The sequence below is a fragment of the Eschrichtius robustus genome, chromosome 12 (genome assembly GCF_028021215.1).
Source record: "Eschrichtius robustus isolate mEscRob2 chromosome 12, mEscRob2.pri, whole genome shotgun sequence".
In the NCBI taxonomy this organism is placed as follows: Eukaryota; Metazoa; Chordata; class Mammalia; order Artiodactyla; family Eschrichtiidae; genus Eschrichtius; species Eschrichtius robustus.
In genome coordinates this window covers 20,844,136-20,866,684 of record NC_090835.1, presented here as the reverse complement: position 1 = coordinate 20,866,684, position 22,549 = coordinate 20,844,136, and the positions used below count along the sequence as shown (strand labels likewise).

General features: G+C 42.6%; 1 protein-coding gene across 9 annotated transcripts in view; it reads left to right on the top strand.

Moving 5' to 3' along the window:
- The first annotated feature begins 7,039 nt into the window (after positions 1 to 7,039).
- Positions 7,040 to 22,549, top strand: part of MITF (melanocyte inducing transcription factor) — a 220,717-nt gene continuing 205,207 nt past the window's right edge. For 7 of the 9 annotated variants that reach the window (XM_068557793.1, XM_068557790.1, XM_068557786.1 and 4 more), the window contains exon 1: positions 7,040 to 7,309. In XM_068557793.1, coding sequence (XP_068413894.1) covers positions 7,206 to 7,309 — 104 coding nt within the window. In that variant the 5' untranslated portion in view covers positions 7,040 to 7,205. Of the gene's footprint in view, positions 7,310 to 7,789; positions 7,845 to 22,549 lie in introns of those variants that run through there. The other 2 variants (XM_068557796.1, XM_068557798.1) reach the window with 2 other exon arrangements.

Sequence of the window (22,549 nt, the reverse complement as noted above, 5' to 3'; positions counted from 1 at the left end):
GCCATTTATATTCATATCCAAGCTTCACAAATTTTGCATTGGATTATTTATTAATCATCCTCTTTGCTTTGCTCAAATCAGAACTCAGATAAAGTCTACAAAATGTATTTGAGTGATATGTCTCTTTTTTTTTCCAGATCATTTTTAAAATCAAGATGTAATTCACATATCTAATATGTCTTTTAAATCTTTAGAAGCCTGTGCCAGTTCCTCCTTCCCCTTTATTTCATGCTATTTGTTTTTTGAAGATTTCTCAATGTCTTGTAGAATTTCTCAATATCTGGGTTTGTCTTATTGAATCCTTGTGGTATTATTAACATATTTCTCTCTCATTTTTTTTTTCTGTGAATTGGTGATAGTTTTCATATTTTATACCTTAGATTTCTTCTTTCCTTCCTTTCTTTCTTCCTTTCGTTCTTTCTTTCTCTCTTTCTTTTTTCTTTTCTCTTTCTCTCTCGTCCTTCCTCCCTCCCTCCCTTCCTACCTCCCTTCCTTCCTTCCACTTTCTTTCTTTCTTCCTTTCTTTTCTCCTCCAAGAACTCCTCTCTTTCTTGCCCTCAGTGGTTGCTCCTTTTTCAGACACTTGTAGTATTTACCTGTCTATCACTTTATTTATCCATGAAATCATTTTCATTCCTATTCCTAAAAAGGCAGGGACCATGTCCTGAGTACAGGGAATACAGGTGGCTCATCACTGCTATTTCCCCTATATCTAGCACATAACGTGGCTGGCACAGAATAGGTGCTCCATAAATAGTTGTTAAGATAAATGAATATAAAAGTATAAATCACACACCAGTTATCACTGCCTAGCATTTGCTGCCTTGGGTGTGGTTTCTCATTGTGTTGCAAACCTTGACTCAACTCCTGGACTTCGAGCCTCTTGAGGGCAGGAAGGAAGTCAAACACATTCTTGTAGTCTGGGTACCTAACACAATGCCATGTTCATAACCAGTGCATGTTCAATGCATATTAAAATGGAGACCCTTGCCTATCTAGCCTTGCTGGATTTTTAAAAAAATTTAATTTAATTAATTAATTTATTATACAGCAGGTTTTTAATAGTTATCTATTTTATACATATTAGTGTATATGTGTCAATCCCAATCTCCCAATTCACCCCACCACCACCACCATCCCCCCTGCCACTTTCCCCCCCTTGGTGTCCATACATTTGTTCTCTACATCTGTGTCTCTATTTGTGCCTTGCAAACCGGTTCACCTGTACCATTTTTCTAGATTCCACATCTATGCGTTAATATATGATATTTGTTTTTCTCTTTCTGACTTACTTCACTCTGTATGACAGTCTCTAGATCCATCCACATCTCTAAAAATGACCCAGTTTCGTTCCTTTTTATGGCTGAGTAATATTCCGTTGTATATATGTACCACAGCTTCTTTATCCATTTGTCTATTGATGGGAATTTAGGTTGCTTCCATGACCTGGCTATTGTAAATAGTGCTGCAGTGAACATTGGGGTGCATGTGTCTTTTTGAATTATGGTTTTCTCCGGGTATATGCCCAGTAGTGGGATTGCTGGGTCATATGGTAATTCTATTTTTAGTTTATTAAGGAACTTCCATACTGTCCTCCATAGTGGCTGTATCAATTTACATTCCCACCAACAGTGCAAGAGGGTTCCCTTTTCTCCACACCCTCTCCAGCATTTATTGTTTGTAGACTTTTTGATGATCGCCATTCTAACCGGTGTGAGGTGATACCTCATTGTAGTTTTGATTTGCATTTCTCTAATAATTAGTGATATTAAGCAGCTTTTCACGTGCTTCTCGGCCATCTGTATGTCTTCTTTGGAGAAATGTCTATTTAGGTCTTCTGCCCATTTTTGGATTGGGTTGTTTGTTTTTTTTAATATTGAGCTGCATGAGCTGTTTATATATTTTGGAGATTAATCCTTTGTCCGTTGATTCATTTGCAAATATTTTCTCCCATTCTGAGGGTTGTCTTTTCATCTTGTTTGTATTTTCCTTTGGTGTGCAAAAGATTTTAAGTTTCATTAGGTCCCATTTGTTTATTTTTGTTTTTATTTCCATTACTCTAGGAGGTGGATCAAAAAAGATCTTGCTGTGATTTGTGTCAAAGAGTGTTCTTCCTATGTTTTCCCCTAAGAGTTTTATAGTGTCCTGTCTTACATTTAGATCTTTAATCCATTTTGAGTTTATTTTTGTGTATGGTGTTAGGGAGTGTTCTAATTTCATTCTTTTACATGTAGCTGTCCAGTTTTCCCAGCACCACTTATTGAAGAGACTGTCTTTTCTCCATTGTATATCCTTGCTTCCTTTGTCATAGATTAGTTGACCATAGGTGTGAGGGTTTATCTCTGGGCTTTCTATCCTGTTCCATTGATCTATATTTCTGTTTTTGTGCCAGTACCATATTGTCTTGATTACTGTAGCTTTGTAGTATAGTCTGAAGTCTGGGAGTCTGATTCCTCCAGCTCCATTTTTTCCCCTCAAGACTGCTTTGGCTATTCAGGGTCTTTTGTGTCTCCATACAGATTTTAAGATTTTTTTTGTTCTAGTTCTGTAAAAAGGCTACTGGTATTTGATAGGGATTACATTGAATCTGTAGATTGCTTTGGGTAGTATAGTCATTTTCACAATATTGATTCTGTCAATCCAAGAACATGGTATATTTGTCCATCTGTTTGTGTCATCTTTGATTTCTTTCATCAGTGTCTTATAGTTTTCTGAGTACAGGTCTTTTACCTCCTTAGGTAGGTTTATTCCTAGGTATTTTATTCTTTTTGTTGCAATGGTGAATGGGATTGTTTCCTTAATTTCTCTTTCTGATCTTTCATTGTTAGTGTATAGGAATGCAAGAGATTTCTATGCATTAATTTTGTATCCTGCAACTTTACCAAATTCATTGATTAGCTCTAGTAGCTTTCTGGTAGCAACGTTAGGATTCTCTATGTATAGTATCATGTCATCTGCAAACAGTGACAGTTTTACTTCTTCTTTTCCAATTTGTATTCCTTTTAATTCTTTTTCTTCTCTGATTGCTGTGGCTAGGACTTCCAGAGCTATGTTGAATAATAGTGGTGAGAGTGGACATCCTTGTCTCGTTCCTGATCTTAGAGGAAATGCTTTCAGTTTTTCACCATTGAGAATGATGTTTGCTGTGGGTTTGTCATATATGGCCTTTATTATGTTGAGGTAGGTTCCCTCTATGCCCACTTTCTGGAGAGTTTTTATCAGAAATGGGTGTTGAATTTTGTCAAAAGCTTTTTCTGCATCTATTGAGATGATCATATGGTTTTTATTCTTCAGTTTGTTAATATGGTGTATCACATTGATTGATTTGCATATATTGAAGAATCCTTGCACACCTGGGATAAATCCCACTTGATCATGGTATCCTTTTAATGTGTTTTTCGATTCTGTTTGCTAGAATTTTCTTGAGGATTTTTGCATCTATATTCATCAGTGATATTGGTCTGTAATTTTCTTTTTTTGTAGTATCTTTGTCTGGTTTTGGTAGTAGGATGATTGTGGCCTTGTAGAATGAGTTTGGGAGTGTTCCTTCCTCTGCAATTTTTTGGAAGAGTTCAGGAAGGATGGGTGTTAGTTCTTCTCTGAATGTTTGATGGAATTCACCTCTGAAGCCATCTGGTCCTGGACTTTTGTTTGTTGGAAGATTTTTAATCACAGTTTCAATTTCAGTGTTTGTGATTGGTCTTTTCATATTTTCTATTTCTTCCTGGATCAGTCTTGGAAGGTTATACCTTTCTAAGAATTTGTCCATTTCTTCCAGGTTGTGCATTTTATTGGCATAGAGTTGCTTGTAGTAGTCTCTTATGATGCTTTGTATTTCTGCAGTGTCCGTTGTAACTTCTCCTTTTTCATTTCTAATTTTGATTTGAGTCCTGTCAAATCAAATAATTGATTTGAGTCCTCTCCCTCTTTTACTTGATGAGTCTGGCTAAAGGTTTATCAACTTTGTTTATCTTCTCAAAGAACCAGCTTTTAGTTGTATTGATCTTTGCTATAGTTTTCTTTGTTTCTATTTCATTTATTTCTGCTCTGATCTTTATGATTTCTTTCTCCTTGCTGGATTTTTAAGTGCTCCAATAAGAGGTACATGTGACAAATGTGTAAAAAAATAAAGTATTACATAAATATAGGTCATATTATTAATGACAATAATTATAATCTCTAGCCATTGCCTTGGTGCTTTTAATAGGCATGGTCCTTGGATGAAATGTATGGAGCTATTGATCTTTATCACCTTTTTAAAAGAAGAGGCATCTACTCCTAGGGTTTAATTCACTAATGAAGAGGGATTACAGGGGTCATCTGCCAGGAGCCATCCCCAACTTTTTGTTACATGAATTAATGGTATGGAAGTCCACAGAAAACTGTCCATTAAATGGAGTAAAAGGTTTTTAAGGTAATTACTCAAAGCTCTTTTGGTTGCAAGTGACAGAAGCGTAAACCAAAACAGTTCCACCAAAAAGAAAAAAAAATTTTGGTTCATATATCTGAAAAGTCCAAGGATATCTGGCTTCAGGTATGGTTGGAACAGGGAGCTGAAACAATGTTATTGTTGTTTTCTATTTCTCAGTTTTGCTTGTTTCCGCTTCTCTTTGATTGTTGATCGTGTCTCATTCTCTCTCATTTTTGATCAGCTTCCCTTTGGGGCCATAAGTAATAAGCTCTAGCTTTCCTTCCATCCACCACTGTGCTTCCAAGAATCAGACAGTCTTCTCCAGTTGCCCCAGAAGAAAAGTCCCAAGGAGGACTTCTAGTCACGTTAGGGTACTGTGTCCATCCCTAAAGGAATCACCATGGCTAGGAAAATGGACCCATTGATGGGTCAGGACTAGTCACATATCCACTCCCACTGGGTAGTGATGGCACTGTCATGAATAACCCTACTATAGGTAATGGAAGAGTAGGACGAACCAAGAGTAGGATGAGATCAGAAGAAAAGGTGTTTGGGAAAAAATAACAGCTATCTCTGTGTACCTCCAGGCAAGCTTACTTAGTTGGAGCTAAGTTCAGGTGTGTTAGCTTTTCTGACAGTTTTTTCCCCTTTGGGTTTGGTCCCTTAGGTCTAGCAGGTCACTACTGGATATAATGACAAAATGGACTGTTTCATTATAGTTCTAAAGAGCTTATAAACTACAGTTCTAACTGAAGTCCTTGATAGCCTTTAAAAGTCAACAGACCAAAATTATGCACAAGAATCTTGTTTTCATCTACATTTTCTGGGGAGAGGGTCCATAGCTTTCCTCACATTAAAAGACTTCTGGTGAACCAAAAGAGTAAGAAGACTCCAGTGTTTCTCAACGCGGGTACCAATGATATTTGGACAAGACAGTTTGTCATTGTGCAAGATGTATAGCATCTCTGGCCCATACCCCTTAAATGCCTGTAATACCCCAAAGTTATTATGATAATCAACCCCTTCTACCACATTCCAACCACCTACAGTTGAGAAACAAGATGAGACTAGGGGTCTAGACTCAATGTTTCCTGCATGTTTTACATTTCCTCTCCCTTCTGGCAGAGAATAACACTTTTTTTTTTTTTTAACTTTTAACATCTCATTTCTAGCAGTCTCTATCATGGAATCTGGGAACCCATATTCATGAGCACAAAAAGCCTATTTTTCTTAGGAAGGTTCAGGTTCTGTCATATTTTAATGGTATGGACCTAATGTGAACTTAAAAATGCCTCATGTGAGGCAAACTAGCAAACAGCCAACTCCTGGGAGGTGCCCATCATAAGTCTAGCCTCCGTAGAGTTTTCTCACAGGGTGATCATTTAATTTATTACTTTTGAAAGGACAAATTCACAGATGAAGTGTTAGTCTGAAAGGAATATCTTCAAGATCTAATAAATAAAACAATGACCATTGAGCAGCATTTTTATAGATTACAAATCACTCTCTTGCATTTGACCTTGCAACAGCTTCAAAAAACAAGTTTGCCAATCTCCTCCTTTACAGATGAAGAAATTGAGGCTTCTAGGAATCAAGTGACAAGCTGACGATTACACAGCACTTTAGAGAAGGACTCGGGATTTCAACTGTGGGTCTTAGAACTTTAAAAGCCACCCTCTAACTCTCTACTTCCTCCCTGATGCCTCAAAACACTTTTAAAAGGAGGAAAACACCCTACTGGAACTAATCAGAGGGAAAGACTGGAAGTTCAAACGAGCCATAACAGAGCCTGTTAATCTGTTACCTAAATGAGTGCCGGGAAGGTGGGGTGGGGGTGGGGGTTTGACGCTTGTACATTTCATGCGCCCCACAACTGCACTTCTGAAATGTCAGGACAATCTCATTTGAACTCCCAGTCAACTGAGAAATTAAAAGCAGTCAGTGACGACGCTGTTCTGTAACTTCGTGCGTTTTAAAATTAACCACACCTTTCAAGTACCGCTTTAGATTAGAAGTGGCTAATTGGATAAAGGGGAGAGTCATCCAGATGGATGAACAGTGTTGTAAAAGCCCAGATTGAGTTAGTTACGGAAAAGGAACGCGCAAGAACACTTTCTACAGTTCTGTTTTACTTACAAAGTGAAGGAAAGTTCCTCCACTCAGTTCCAAACCGAGGACAAGTTGATTTGTCGCAGCAGCGCTGGGAAGCATGTAGCCTGATATAAAGTCTGGTTATTTTAAGGGAGGCTTGAAGGCTGAAACTTTTCAGTGTCAAAACCCTTTTTTAAAAAAAATAAGGACTTGGCGTGCCCTCGCGAATGTGTGAGCTGGGAGGAGGAGTGATGGTAGGAGAGCAGGGCTGAGTCCGTTCTTATTAATATTAAATAGCCACGTCTGTACCCTTGAAGCAAGTAGCGAGAGAGGAGGGACAGGAGCTGCTGACATTGACAATGAATCCAAACAGGAGTTGCACTAGCGGTGTCTACCACGTTGCCTCTGCCCTCGCTTGGCCTTCTGGGAATTGTAGTTTTCGGGGCAGCGGCTTTCCTGGCAAGCCGGGAGTGCCCCGCCCGGCCGGGACTACAGATCCCAGGCGGCGCCGGGCAGCCGCCCCTCCCGCCCGGGTGGGAGTGTAAACTCCGGGCGCCTGGGCTGGCGGCCGCGCGCGGGCCAGCGGGCTGAGCTCTGCACTGCGCGGGGGCGCACCGCTCGGGGACCCAGGCCCCGCCACCTCCCCTCCGCCCCCAGGCTCGGTTCTCACTTTGGAGCAGTGGGAGGACGGGAAGCGGGAGCCATGCAGTCGGAATCGGGGATCGTGCCGGATTTCGAAGTCGGGGAGGAGTTTCACGAAGAGCCCAAAACCTATTACGAACTCAAGAGTCAACCCCTGAAGAGCAGGTGAGTGGTGACAGCTGGAGGGAGGCGCGGCCGGCGGCTAGGGAACCCCGCGCCTCCCACCCTGAGGCGAGGAAAGCCGCTCGCCGGGGCTCTGGGACAAGGACCCCGTGCCCTTGCCCCGGGGCAGAGGGCGAACTGATCCCCGCAGTTGGGGGCCGTGACCGCTGGGCCGGTGCGCCAACGGGGTTCTCCGCCCAGGCGCACTTTGGGGGTGCGGCGGGCAGCCCGGGAAGGGCCGCGCGGACGAGGGGACCCTCGGTTGGGGATACCAGCTGCTGAGAGCTGTTGGGGGCTGGGGAGTGCCGCGGCGCGGAGGTGGGGGAGGAGGAGCGCCGGGCCCGGACGCTGTCCGGGTGGGAAGGAGGAAAGAGTTTCGAGTGAACCCTTTTCCTGAAGATCCCAGCGGGCTGAGCACTTGGAAAGGGAGAGCTTGGGGTGGATCGAGCGGGATGTTAGAGGGAAGCAATTAGCTCCTGTGTCGTTGCCTCTTAGGAGTCCGATCCCTCTGGGAAAACCCGCCCCAGGCGGCCTCCAGGTGAGGTTTCCCAAGGCCCGCCCCTCACCTTCCCGGCCGCTGCACCCCAGCGCGGGAGGGGCGGGGGATGGCGAGCAGCGGTGGGAGGGGGCGGGGGGGGGCGTGTCTCCTCGTCCAGCTTGAACTCCCCGGGCTATAGGGTCCCGTTCAAATGCAGGCCTTCCCTGGAGGGGAAGAAGCTTTCAGATGGAGGGTTTGGGGAGTGTCCCCTGTTGGGCAGCGACAAGTGTTTAATTCTCTGGGGATTTCAAAAACTTTTTGGGAGAGGAATGAAGACACCTGCTGCTCTGGCGCCCCACCACCCCTAGTGCCCACTTCCTATGCTGCCTCCATTTCCACTCGTCCGTCGGAACGGGTTGGGTGTCTTCCTTTCTCTCTGCCCTGTGGCTACTCAGGACATTTCCAATGTTTACTAAGAGGGAGATGGTCATTTGAGGCCGTGAGTAGAGAGGGTTTAGTTCCACCTCTCTCAGTTGTGAGGTGAGATGAGGCTGTAACTGGAAGGTTCTGCAGTGCTTCTGCACCCTTCTCAGACCTCCCTTCCCGCCCCTCTCGGTGGGTAGGGCCTGGGTGAAGGGGCCTGGCTGGCAGAGGGGAGGAGGGCCCAGAAATCAGGGTGAATGAAGAGAGACAGCTGAATCAGGAGTGAGGTGGTGTGATCTTAGCTGCTGGGGCACATGGGTCTGGTACTTGATGCAGTGTAAAGTGTAGCCAGGTTTGCTTCTTTCAGGGCTGTGTGAGACTCTGAATCCACTTCGGGGAAGAAAATGTGGGAACAGCGCACCCACTGGGTGGCTGAAGCAGCCTCTTGGCAGACGCTTAACAGAGATTGGAAGGAAACCTCCTATGCAGTTAGTTGCCTAAAACCAGCCTTTAGTTGATGGTTTCTCTTCATAATGGCTGTTTTGTGTGTGAGCCTAGATTGTGTGCATTGGGGGTTGGGGGTGTGGAGTAATAGTGTGCAAAGGGTATTGTTGGTTATGCTCATTGGGGCTTTATCTGCATTCGGCTGAAGGGACCAGTGTTTTACCGAGCAGTCTCTGCTTTTGCTTCTATAAGCAAATGCTTACATGGCCAGAATGAGGGGGTGTGTGTGTGTGTGTGTGTGTGTGTGTGTGTGTGTGTGTAGTCCTGAAAGAAATGAATTAACCGGACTGTTTGGAACGTTTTTGATGGTAGCTGATAAATAATATAAATGAGTTTCAGAGAGTGAGGAAAATACCATCTGGAAAAACCCAAATGAATGTCATGAAACTCACGTTGGAGGATTTGGGGCCTGTTCTTTTTCGGAGTCGGCCAAAAAAAAAAAAAAAAAAGACTTGCAAGGGTTGAACGTCCTCAGGAGCTAGCTTGAATGTGTAAGGAAGAATTCGGGGATGTGGGAAGCTCTGGCTTCACACGTTGAAGCTGGAAACAGGTGCGGGACAGAACTGGTGTGCAGAGGAAGGCTAAATTAAAAACGCTGTAAAACTTGTCTGTGGAGCAGACACATGCTCTTTGAAATAAACCAGTGAAATAAAATCTGTGAATAAATATATGGGGTTGGCAAAATTTCCGTATAGTACTGTTTTCCACAGTTGTCTAATGCACTGTCATCAACATCTGTTGTATGACTTTACAAGGGCTGCACGTTCAGGGCCTCCTCGTGGCTTTTTGTCCTTAAGTCTTTGCCGAGGCATCTCCCTTCTTTGAATTTTGCTTGGAAAAAGTTGAAATTGGAAGGTGAAGACTGCTGCAACTATTTTGTCTCTCAGTTTCATTTTCTGGATTGTCTCTTGGAGTTGAAAATATGTCTAGAATCTGCCCACTTGTCACCAACTCCTCTGTCTCCGCTTTGGTTCAAACTGCCGCCCACCCTCACCTGGGTGACTGTCTCTTACCTGGTCTCCTGCCTTCATCCTTACCTGCTTTCAGTGGTTTTTTCACACAGGAGCCAAAATGTTCCTGTTAAAACTGGTGTTCAACCTAGGGCTGATTTGCCCCCCAGGGGTCATTTGGCAATGTCTGGAGACATTTTTGGTTGCCACAATGGATGGGGGTTGCTACTGGCCTCTAGTAAGTAGAGGCCAGAGATGCTGCTAAACATTCTCCAGTACTCAGGACAGCCCCACAATGAAGAATTATCTGACCCCAAATTGTCACTGCTGAGGTTGAGAAACCCCCTGTTAAAATGTGTTACATCACGTCATTCTCTCCTCAGAACCCTCAAAACACTCCAGTAGCTCCTAATATCAGTAAAACTCAAGACCCGTAAAATGGTACCAGGCAGATTGTATGGGAAAGCTTCCTGTCTGCTCTCATTGTATCTCTTGCTGCCACTCTCCTGGCTCCCTCTGCTCCAGCAGTCTCCTCACCATTCCTGGAATACTCCACACCCTTCCACCTCTGGGCCTTTGTATGTTGCACTTGCTGACCCCTCTTTCTCTCTTTGTCCAGAGAGCAATAGCATTCGTTCCTTCCCCAGCCAACTTCACATCTTCCTTTAAATGTCATTCCCACCAAGCCTACCTGACCACGCTCTACGCAGTGGCTCTCCCTCCAAACTCGCAGTCTTCCTTGGCCTGCTCTGTTTTTTTCCATAGTACTTACATTATAACCTAGTCTATACTTTTCTGATGTGTTACATTTATGATATGTTTCTCCACACTAGACTGCAGGGCCCAAGGGGGCAGGGATTTCTGTCTCTTCCTTGTTTACTGTGGTGTCCCCAGAGCCTAGAACAGAGTTTCTCAACCTCAGTGCTGTTGACATTTTGGACTGGATCGCTCTTTGATGTGGGGCTGTCCTGGGCATTGCAGGATATTTAACAGCATCCCAGGCCTCCACCTGCTAGAGGCCAGTAGCTCCCCTCCCTCAGCTGTGACAACCAAATTCGTCTCCAGACACCACCAATGTCCACGGGGGACAGACTCACCCCTGTTGCAGGTTGACTGGCCTAGGACAATGCCTGGCACAATAGTGTTTTGTCGTTTGAATATGTGTTGCTTTCTCCCTTTGCATCCCACTCAGGATGGGGTGTTTGGTTCTGGTTTCTTTTAAAATAGCTATCCACCAGGGTCTGTCCAAAGAGGAGTTTTATATTCTTCATTTGGGCTAAGCTCAGATGTGCAGGTGTTTGATGAGGAGAGACAGTTTCATTCCTAACCCAGACCTCCTGGCCTTTAGGAGTGTGAAGCTGATGGATTTAGATGATGGGAACCCCGTTTTGCTCACAGTGACTGGCAAAGCTGTGTCGTACGTTGGAAGACACACACTATGAGAAAAGGTTCTCATGAAGAACTGTTTGCAGTTTGGTTCCTCCCCAAACGTTTTTGAAACGTTTGTGTGTTCTCCTGGGAATGAGCCCTGAATGGTGGGTGGCAGAGGAAGAGTGCCGAATATGAGGGGGTGAACCCAGAATTCACACGTTGGCACAGTCAGGTCAGGGTCAGATGTGGAACTGTTGAATGGGCTCCTAGCAGGGAAGGGACTCTCTGTAGGGCTTTGGGTCCTGGAAAAAAAACATTAAAAAATATGGTAGCATTTTTCAGGTTCATGGTTCTTTTGTTTCATTTATGCGGTGCTAAATTCTGTGATTTTGTAGCTGCTAATGCCCTTTTCCTGGGCAGACTTCAGAATTGGCTTAATCTAATTCCAGTTTCTCCTCTACTCAAAGTTTTAATAATGGTTTAGATAATGGTTATTTAACTTCTCACAAATAAGAAATGGGAATGAAAGTGAGTATTAGGTTTATAATGGCAGGACGAGATACAGCAGTGGTTCCCAAATGCTGATTCAAAGAGGTGTGTGTGAAGCTGTCACAGGTTTGTGTCGAAATGAGAAAGAAAAAGACTGTTGTGTCACATGTACACTCACACATGTATTTCTGTGTAAGGCTACTGTCATTTCTTGGACTTATTCTGAGATTTTTCCCTCCTGTCTTCCTACTAAACATACCCTTTCGTTTATGAAATGATAATCCTTTCTTGGCAAGACAAAAGTGTCCATCTTTTATTGATTTCTGAAAGTTTTCTTGATTTTTTTATCTGTCCAATCTGCAGGGAACTGCTTTGCATGGAGATTAAGAGCATTGTTCTGGCATTTCTGTCTGTCCCTAATAAGCTGGGTGACCTTGGGGAGGCTGGGTGACCTTTAACCTCAGTTTCCTCATCTGGCAAGTGGGGGGCCTGCCTCCTAGGGGTCTTAAGGACATTAACTGTGTTATTGACTATGGAAAAGTATTAGCATGGTGCTGGGCACATGGCAAGTGCTCGGTAAATGTTAGCAGATGTTGTTCTTGTTGTTATTTCTTTATTACTTAGCAGAGAGTCCTGACCTTCCAGAAAGTGTTCACGTTTGGTTGACTCTGGCTTTCTTCTCTAAGGCCAGTGTTTTTATGCAATAAAATTACCCCAAGTTTGGTAAAAGCCTTTTTGCTTTCCTCCTAATGAGGTGCTGCAGATAAATCTTTCGCATTTTATAATTTTGATCCGGTCCTTAACAGTTCCTTTATGCTGGTTAAAAAAAAAAAAACAGTTGTGGTGTCAGCACATACATACAAATTCATATTCAACATATATCTATTGAGTACATGCAAATTAATACCAATAAACCCAACTAACATTAACTGAGGCCACACTGTGTGCCAGCCTCTGTTCTAAGTGTTTTTATGTGTGTTAATCTTGCAAAACCCACATCAAATGATAATAATAAATGAGAAAAATAGTGTTGTTAATTATAATTTTGAAAACAGGTAAAACTTATGCAGTGCTTACTACATGCCAGGAATGATTCTGAATATTTTACTTCTATTAACGCAGTTAATTCTCACTTCAACCTTTGGTGTATGTATTTTTCTTATTCTCATTTTACAGAGAAGGAAACTAAGGCATAGCAAGTAGATGGGCCTGGATCTGGCTCTGGGCCAGTGCTCTCATGAGCTAGGCTGTGCTGCCATGTGCAAGGCGCGGGGCCTGCCCGTGGGGAATCAGGCTGCACCTTCTCCAAAACTTGCCTCAGTGGCGTGAGGGAAAGAGAACATGTAGATCCAGCCAAACAAACAGGATGGGGTGTGATCACCGTGGGGCGTGGGCATCAGCAACGGGAATTTAATACAGGAAGGGAAATTGAGGCTCAATGTTGTCAGTGAATAAGGGTATTCAATTGGGCCTTGAAGGTCGAGCAATACTCAAATATATTTCTTTATAACATTAAATAAAACGTTAGATGCCTTGGAAGGCATAAGCTTAAAACAGACTTTTAGGATTTCTGATTGCCTTTTATATGTCTAACCAGAATCCCAGCTCTTCCTTGTGGTCTTTGGGCAACTGGGGTGGCAGAGACTGGATGCATGAGGACAGGTTCAGAAGTAGCTGTGCTTAAGTGCTGTGCCCACGCTTTGCCACTTAACTCCCGTGTCTGCGTTCAAGACAAGACGCTTAGCCTCTTCGAGTCTCGATTTCTTTACCTGTAAAGTGGGATCAGTAGAACCATCCTCTTAGGGTTGGTGAAGTTTTAAACGTGAGAAAACACATGTAAAAGTGCTTTGCAGGGTGCCTAGCACATGTTAGTAAGTAATATCAGTTCCTTCTCTTCTACTTTACCATGATTGCAATTTTCCCCCTCCTCATAACAACAATAAAGCATGTACAGAATTACGTATCTGAAGCAAAATAGACAAGATTGGGGTGCCTTAACTTGGCAGATGTTCAGATCTTATTATGCAAATTGCTTGTGTGGTATGATTAGATGGAAAACTTGATTAAAGTGGAATTCTAAGTGTTGGTTTTGTGTGTTATTGGAGATTTCCTTTTCCTGAGTACTGCTATTTATAGAATTATTTAAGTGTATGTATGTGTGTGTGTTTTTAATTCCCTTTGAGTTCTGCAGGGCAGTTTGCACAGGCTGATGTTTATATCTGCTCCAGTTGTGCAAGAAGTGGAAAATATCCTTTTTTTAGAACAGGTCACATGTGCTTACTGTCAGGAATAGGACCTCAGTGTAAAAAAATGTATCTTGGGACAAATCAAAGTTACTAAATTTCTGCTTCCAACTGCTTTGTTTCAGAACTGGCGGTATTAGGATAAATAATAGGGGAAAAAAAAACTCTGGCTAAATGTTTTTTGTCATTTTTCAAGGACAGTAAGCAAGAGTTTCATTTGTTTTGTGTGTGTGTTTTAAGTATAAAACGTACTTTGCTGTTAGGTCTGTCTCATCGAACTAAATTATAAAAATATGTTTGACTCATCTCCAAATACGCATTATTTGAAGAAAATAGTCCAGAAGGCGGGTCAAAGATAGTTAATGTAGTCACCACAGGCTTTTGATATTGTAAAGACAAATGTGAAGTTTATAAGGAGGACTTTGTGAGTCTGGTGAACACTGTGTCCTTGAGGGCAAGGAATTAAAACAAGCCATGAAGTCTGCATCTTTCCTGAGGCAGCTGAGGGCTGAGGGTGAGAGGACCTGCAGGCAGGTCTGGGATCTCTGTTGAAACTCCCACACCTCTTTCTGTTCCTGAGGACTTGGGCAGGAGGACCAGGCTCCTCATTTCTCTAGGTTGGGTCTTAAACATGGCTTCCTTCTTTCTTTGCTGCGTCTTTCCTTCTGTGACCTTTCTTGCACATCATGAAGAATAAAGACGTACACCTTTGGAGTGTATACACAGAAGTTGAACCCAGGGCAGGCTGAGAGAGATGCAGTGCTTTGGGGAGTGGTGATACTGGTGAGAGAAAGACACACAAGGATATAAATGGTACCTCAAAGTCGTGAGCCCCTGTTGTCTTCCCTAAGTCATTTCTAAAACGTCCCTCAGTCACTTTCAGCAAAGGCAGTATCACTTTGGGGTCAGAAGGACCTGGATTTGTTTGTTTTTCTTCTCTTCCTTCCCTTCCTCCTTTCTCTCCCTCCTTACAGCATTTATTTATTAAGTGCCTATCGTGTGACAGCTTTTCACCAGCTGTAGGGAATCAAAAGTAGAATCAGACAGAGCAGGTTTCTGCTAGTATGGTGCTCCTGTCTTGGAGGTGGGGGCATAGCTAATAATGAACTAAATAGATGAACAAGATAAGTTTTGGTGCTATGAAAACTAAATAGAATGTTACTGATAGAGTGTGACTGGGAAAGAAGGGGCTTTATTGGGTGGGTCTTTAGGAATGACCTCATGGAGGAAGTGATTTTGAGGCACTGAATGTCTGAGTTACATGTGCAGATCTTGGTGCTGTCACTCATTAGCTGTGTGATTTTGGACAAGTTGGCCAACCTCTCTGAACCTGAGTTCCCTCCTCTGTAAAATGGAGCAATACCTACCTTGCAAGGGTGCTGTGAAGATGAAAGGTAATGCGTGTAAAGAGTTAACAGTAGGCTTGACCTTATAGTTGCTCAGGAAGACACATAAGACTGGTTTAAGGTAATTTTAAGGTAATATATGAATAGTAGAAGAAGAAATGCAGACATTAATCTTCCCCATAAGTGTTTATAACTTGGTCTTAAGTGTTTTCCTGATGTCAAGTGAGTCAGAGATATATACTTGTCTTCATAAATCTACCCCTGGACTAAACGTGGAGATGGGTCTTGTTATTTTTATTATCCTTTCTTTCCTCCAGGATCATCTTACTCGAATTGTCCCCTTGCTCATCTCACTGTTGTTGCATTGAGATCATTCAGGTCTGAGCACACTTCCCTTATGTTTAGTTTAGGAATGATTTTTGGCTGCATTTTGAATTACTTTTTGGCACAAAGGAGAGGTCCAAGTCATCTAGGATTAAACAGTAAAACCTGAGATTGATTTCCCCAAAGACGCACACCACAAACAAATGACCCATGTAGAACTCCTGACTCCCAGTCCTGTGCTTCAGCCTCTAGATCACACGCTTCCTGTCTACACTGATGTGAAAATGTCAGCGTTGGTGCAGAAAGGAAAAGAAGCCTCTTCTCCCACACACCATTTCGACCTTTCACTAACATTGACATCCACAGGCAATGGTGTGTTTTAAATTCGACCCTTTACGAAAGAAATCTTCAAAGCATTCGAATTTCAGTAGCTGTGTTCTTTGACTGAAGTGCCCACGGAGTGGTGACTTTCAAAAGGAAAAAATCCTGGGTCGTGTGGGAACAAATATTTTAAATCCAAACGTAGTGAGTTGTAGGTTTAGGGAAGGCACTGGTAGAATCATGTCTTTCTATAAGAAAATTGTGGGTTATTGAGCAATTTCAGGAAGGCATCTGTGGCCTGGGCCCTCCCCGCCCCCTCCCCAGAGTGGGATAACTTGCTGACTCATGCACACACATTCCCCTATTTTCCCACGTGGTCAAGGGCAGATGGGAAAGGTGCTTGTCCCCACTGGTGGGAACATGTGTAGCTGTTGTTTGTAGGATAGGTTTTCCTTCTGGGAAGCTTAACTTGCTTCCATGGGAAGAAGATTTGAGGCAGAGAAGATTTATTTAGCCTGATGGTTAAGGTTGTATGTGAGATAAGGATAAAACAGACAGACAGGAATGCTCTATTTACTTCGGTACCTTTATTGTGATGTGTTCCTAAATATTAACTGGTTCTAAAAAGTATGTTTTTCAAAACATACATTTTATTTTTATAAATGGTGATTTGAAACTTGGTGTAGGGAAGAGCACACAGAAATCCTAAAGATGATTTTCCTGTTTAATTTGGAATCTAGTGCAATCTCCATATAGTCTACCTGGGCACCTCAGTGAGCTGTGGCCACCTTGTTCCTCTTGCATGAGTCTGTCCCAGACAGCTGGAGATAGTATTCACAGACACACCAATATTGTACAATCCCTTCTCCATCAAAAGGACTGGGTATATTTTTGTTCTATTTTTTTTGCATTTGAAGTTTTTTACCAATGATGAAAAGGTATTATTTCAGGGTCAGCTTTGCTCTGTGGTATTGCTAAGCCTGCATAATCACACCACCTAAATTTAGAATATTGGCACCTCAGCCAATAGAACACTTTGCAACAAATTTATAATACTTGGGGCAGAGAATGACTATGAATAAACATTAAAATAGTATTGGCCAGTTAGGGTCATTTACTTTCAAGGGAAAAGGATGACATCAACTATGCATTCTTGAAAATTCTATTTATTTTTCAAGGTAGAGTTTACAGTAGCTTATGTAAAACAGTCTCTAAAAATATAAGCAACTGGCACTCTTCCTGGTGACATTCCAAATAAAAGTTGGCCCGTTTGCTGCAAAGAAGTGTGCTTGGAGAGTAACTTGGAGAGATTGGCCACTGGCTTGTGGTGTATTGATAATCGGTGGGTAGACTTTTTGGAACCACATCTTGCATCACCTTGGCATGGTCATTAATCCACTGGTCTTTAGGTGGATAAACACTAATCATGTCTTATCTAGATAAAGGCTAGATGTATAAATGCTAAACGATGGGGTCTTGGAATGCAGTTCTAATGATACTGATTGTGTGTGGATGCTTTAAATCCTTGTTGATTCAGAAATGAATGAGACAGAGGATTTGATGGTGCTTGCTTGGTCATAGTATCATAGTCACTAAAATGCATGCTTTAATGGTAGGGGGCTGAGTGGCAAGCACAATTAATTGGGATTTGTTTCTGGGGTCAGCGATGCACAGGTCACTCTGCTGGCTTAGGGTATCCCTCTTTCTCACTCTTGGGTTCATATACCTGACATCTTTCTAATCAGATCTCACTGGCAGCCAGCTTCCCTTTCCTTATGCATTTCCCCTAGTGGACAGTAGAGGAAATGTATTTTGCCTGCCTGTAATCACTTTTCCAAATTCTTACAACAACCCCTTCCCACATGCTTAGCCCACGTGCTTGAGTGTCATGGCTTTGGGGTGGAGAATTTGACACAGACTTAGCCACTCTTCGGTATCACAGGGGTTGCTTTCAGGGAGTTACACATTGACTATGTCACGCATCCCAGGGATCTGATTGGGTGCTAACAGAAAGAGAGTCTCCCTTTATTTCCGTTGATCTTGAACTTGGGAAGGTGTTGTGCTCGAGAATAAAGCCTTATCTTGGAGGCAGAGAAAAACAAAGTCCTTGTATTGGGTTAATGTTAGTTGCTATAACAAAGTGGCAGGCGATAGTCACATAGGTAGTAGTTCCTGGTTGGCAGACAGCTTTCCTCCGTATGACAAATCAAGAACCTAGGCTCCTTCTATCTTCTGGTTCTGCCATTGCCTAGAACCCTGGCATCTTTTGTGTCTGCTGGTGGAAAGGAAGAGGAGAAGGCACAACTAAGGTCCCAAAGTGACAGGCATCACTTTTGCTCACATTCTTTCGGCAAGGACCAGGTTCATACCGAGATCTGGATGCAGGGGTGGGAACTGGGGAATAGAGACCCCAGCTGGACATCAACACCACTGTCCTAGAAAAGAAAACACCCTTCTGGTGGACAGCTAACCATCATTGCCATGGTCCTAGTAGTAGGGTTTTGGCTTCTGGATCAAGTTGTGCCTATCTTTGGTTAGGTTTATCTTCGGAATTTTCTGTTATTTTATCAATAAATTCTTTTTCTGAGTAAATTCGGTTAATTTGGATTTTCTGCCACCTGAGTGGGGGCTGCCCAAGCTGATCCGTTCTCAGAATCCCACCTCTATGCAGTGCTTCCTGTTCCAAGTTCATGGATTAAATCACTGCCTCATTTCCCAACAGCAACAATACATCCGTCACTACCACCACCACCTTAGAGCAATGGTTTTCAAAATGTGGCCCGCAGACCAGCAGCTTCAGTGTCACTTAAAAACTTGTTTGAAATGCACATTCTCGGACCCTACTCCAATGCCTCCTGAATCGGAAACTGTTGGTGGGGAGTCCCAGCAGTCTGTGTCTTTTAGCAAAAGCCCTCCAGGAGATGCTGATGCACACTCAAGTTTGCAAACTACTTCCCTAATGCTTTTACCATAAATCCTTTGTCTCCACATTAAATTGTTCCTGTTTTGGAATGAAAAATATCCTGGCTTGGAGTGCATTTCGTAAAAAATGGCGTGTTGCTTGTTATGGTCAGGCTAGAGATGATCATTGATAATAATCACTCACTGATTAAAAAAAAGAAAAAAAAATGGAAAAGCCCCTCTAGAAAGTTAGCTATCAGATTTAGGTTAATGAAACCAGGTAGGATGCTTGGTTGTCCAGACGTGATCTCTAAGAGACTTGGAGTTAAGCTAGCTGTACTACCATAAGGAGCCCTGGCCCAGATCTTGGAGGGTTGTAGTTTAATGGAGACTCACAAAGTGTGAAACTGGAAGCACACTGCAGTCACTTGACTGAATGATTTGGTGGAGAAACAGGGTAATGGTGGTTATGAGTGTGCCCACATGACCAAATTGTTTTTCGCAAAACTTCTGCTGAATAAAATTTGAAATACGACTGTCAGCCTGTTTTCCCTTCTTAATGAATTCCAGACAGTTTGTAGAGTGTGGGAGCTTCCAAAACAGAGGGGCGGGGTGACTGCGACCAGGCAGCCTCTGTTTTGTCACATGTTAGGGTGTCCTGACATAACAGATCGTCTCCCTCATCCTGAACCTCACCAGGCCATCCTCATTTCAGGTGGAGAGGGAAGGGCAGAGTCCATGTTGTATCAGACAAGTAGGACCTATAGGGCAGTTCTGGACTCCTTATTTACCAGGAAATTCAGCCTACTCTTATTTTTAATCCACTAAAACCCAAGCATTTTTATTTATTTATTTTTCCCTTTTGCTGCATGCTGACCTCCTCCACACAAAAAGCCCTGATGCTTTTTGGCAAAGAATCTGTTCTTATTGTAAACTGGTTAAGAGCTCTAACCAGTCTAAGAAGTCTAGAGTTCTGGGTTTAACCTTCAGAGAGAAGAAGGATTTTTAACTTAAATTTCAATTTGACCACTTACTAGCTTTTTTCTCTTTGGGCAAGTTATTCTTGTAGCCTCTATTTCAACAGAGGACTAAGTGGGGTGAGTGGATAATAGTATGATCTAAGTTGTAGTTAATTGTGTGGATTAAAAGAAATACTTGAGTAAAATCCTCAGCCCAAAGCCTTGGCTCTTGTGCTCATAACCTGGCCCTCATTCTGGTTCCATCTTTGCCCACAGCACCAACAAGGCCTTTTTGACTTGAAATGACTTTTTAGTTTTAGACACTGTCATTAAGAGAAAACGACTCAAAGGCAATCAGCAGGAAACAAGAGGGTCCATAGAAGAGAAGGGAAGTAGGGCCAGATCATTCCTCGGTCGGATGATCAACATCAGGACCTTTGGGAGTGGATGCAGATCAGATAGTGGTGAACTTTGGGATGCCTAACAGGGAGGTATTTAAAGACAGCACGTGCTATTTACAGGTAAGGCATTACTTTTGTTTCCAGAACAGTCTTTGTCTTTATCAACATGTTTCCTTTCATCATAATGATAGACTATAGCTAGTGGAGGAATAAATGATAAGATGCACTAACTGGGGTTTCACAACACCGTGCAAGGTAGAAGCCGAGCTCCACGGCTGTGTCCACACAGGCATCTGTCATTCCTAATTGTCACATTTAAACTTGGCCTGTAGTCAGTTCCTGCTTTATCTTTTCACATTTCACAAGACAGCCTCATTATACAGTTACCTCTATCCAGTATAAGCCATAATACCCTGTGTTCTTGAATCTCAAAATCTTTATCTCTTTCACTCTTCTAGGATTTTTCCCTCCTAGTAGCACTGCGTAGCGAGGCTAGGTACCCACACCAACACGATAGCTTGCTCTGCTTTGCTTTTTTCCAGCTTTATTGAGGTATGATTGACAGATAAGAACTGTGTATATTTCAGGTGTATAACTGGATGCTTTGGTATACATATACATTGTGAAACGATCACCGCAATCAGATGACATGCTTTGCTTGAGCCTCACAAAATTTCTCCCCCAAACCTGTGGCTAAACCGATCCCTGGAAAGCAGAAAGGGGGATTAGCTTGAAGAGCCACCATCTTTCTTAGAAGGAAAATTCCCATTATCTTGCACACATAAGTGGATGTCTTCATCAGTTACAGCTTAAGACGCGTTACCTCGGTAACGAGGGTCCCTGCCTCATTGGCTGGCTGGGAAGATTCGGTGAGGTAATGAGAGTACTATCTGTAGTTAAGGGCGCAGTACATGCTGCTGCCCCAATTGCCGCTCCACCTGCTGCTGTACCTGCATTACTGCTGCTCTCTGCCTGCTACTGTACCCAGGGGCTACTCCTGGGCTCATTGCCATTAGAATTCAGGGGTTTACATAGAATGAAAGAAGTGGTTCATCTGTGTAGGTGCTGCTGACTCTACCATTGTTTTGTCACTCTTAAGTACATATAGTCAGTTCTCACAACCAACCATATAGTCAGTTCTCACATGTTTGGGATTTATGCAGTGAGTTTTCAAACCTGGACTTGGACTTGGCTGTCACCCAGCAGTCTTCTGGACCACTTCCTCCAGCTCTCAGCTGTTGTGTGCAGAGGGATGGGAACTAGTTTGATTACCAATTAATGGGAGACATTTTCTACCAGAAACCATACATATATTCATACAAGCACATACAGGATTCTCAAAACAGTATTTTTCAGAGTATCTTCAGCTTTTCTGTGGTATTGTCCTGACTAACTGAAATTTGGTTCTTGACTAAACAGTTCCTTTCCTGAGTTTTATAACGAAACAGGGAAAATGACAGTTTCCCTCTTTCCATGTAATTGAAACACCCCTGCCTCCTCCACACCCCCCTAACCACCCCCCCCCCCCACACACACAGAGGTGAAAGATGCATAGAGTTAGATGCTTTAGGGTGAGATCCAGTGTGCTTGGGGAACTCAGGAGCACAGGACAGAAGGAAGCCTGAGAAGGATGGTCAGAAACCACCCAGTGTGATGGGTTTCTGAGCTCTGTGTTTTTGTGAGAGAAGAGGATCAATCAGCTGTGCAGGCTGGAGTTAGAATGAAGATACCCATAGCTCAGGGAAGAGGAAATGGACAAGGCAGTTTGGGGAGTTTTCAGAGTAGATTTATTTCTTGGATGTCTCAAGAGGTGGACGTGAAGAGATCTAACTCTCCCTCTTATTTTTTCAGAGTCATGGTTTGGGAACTATTTGGAAGATCCTTCGGTAAATTTTCCTTGCCTATGAGGTAAAATGATATTCAGTAAATATTTATTGAGTCTACTGTGGAGTCAGGAGATAATGGTGAACAAAAAGGGTCAACCGTAAACTGCCATTGCTTTTGGCAGATGGGTGGCTGCCAAGGGCTGGCACGGAACCCAGATCAGGTCATCAAAGGCTAGAGGAGCTCTTTCTGGGGGAAGAAAAGAGCCCACTTGGTTGTCACATCAGTTACCCTGTGAAAGAAATACATTTAAGTGATTTACTTATTTATTAAATAAGAGTAGTATGTTATTTAATCCAATACATCCAAAATAATTCCAAGTCAAAATGTAATCAGTATAAAAATTATTATTATTTTTATGGAGGTGTAATTGACTTATAACATTATATTAGTTTCAAGTACACAATGTAGTGATTCAGTATTTGTATATTGTATATTTATATATTGTCATGTATATTGGGAGATGATCACCACAATAAATCTAGTTAATATCGGTCACCATACATAGTTACAAAATTTTTTCTTCTTGTGATGAGAACTTTTTAAAGATTTATTCTCTTGGCACCTTTCAAATATGCAATACAGGATTTTTTGTTTTCTTCTGATTTTTATTTAAAAAATTATTTTTTAAAAATTGAAGTATAGGTGA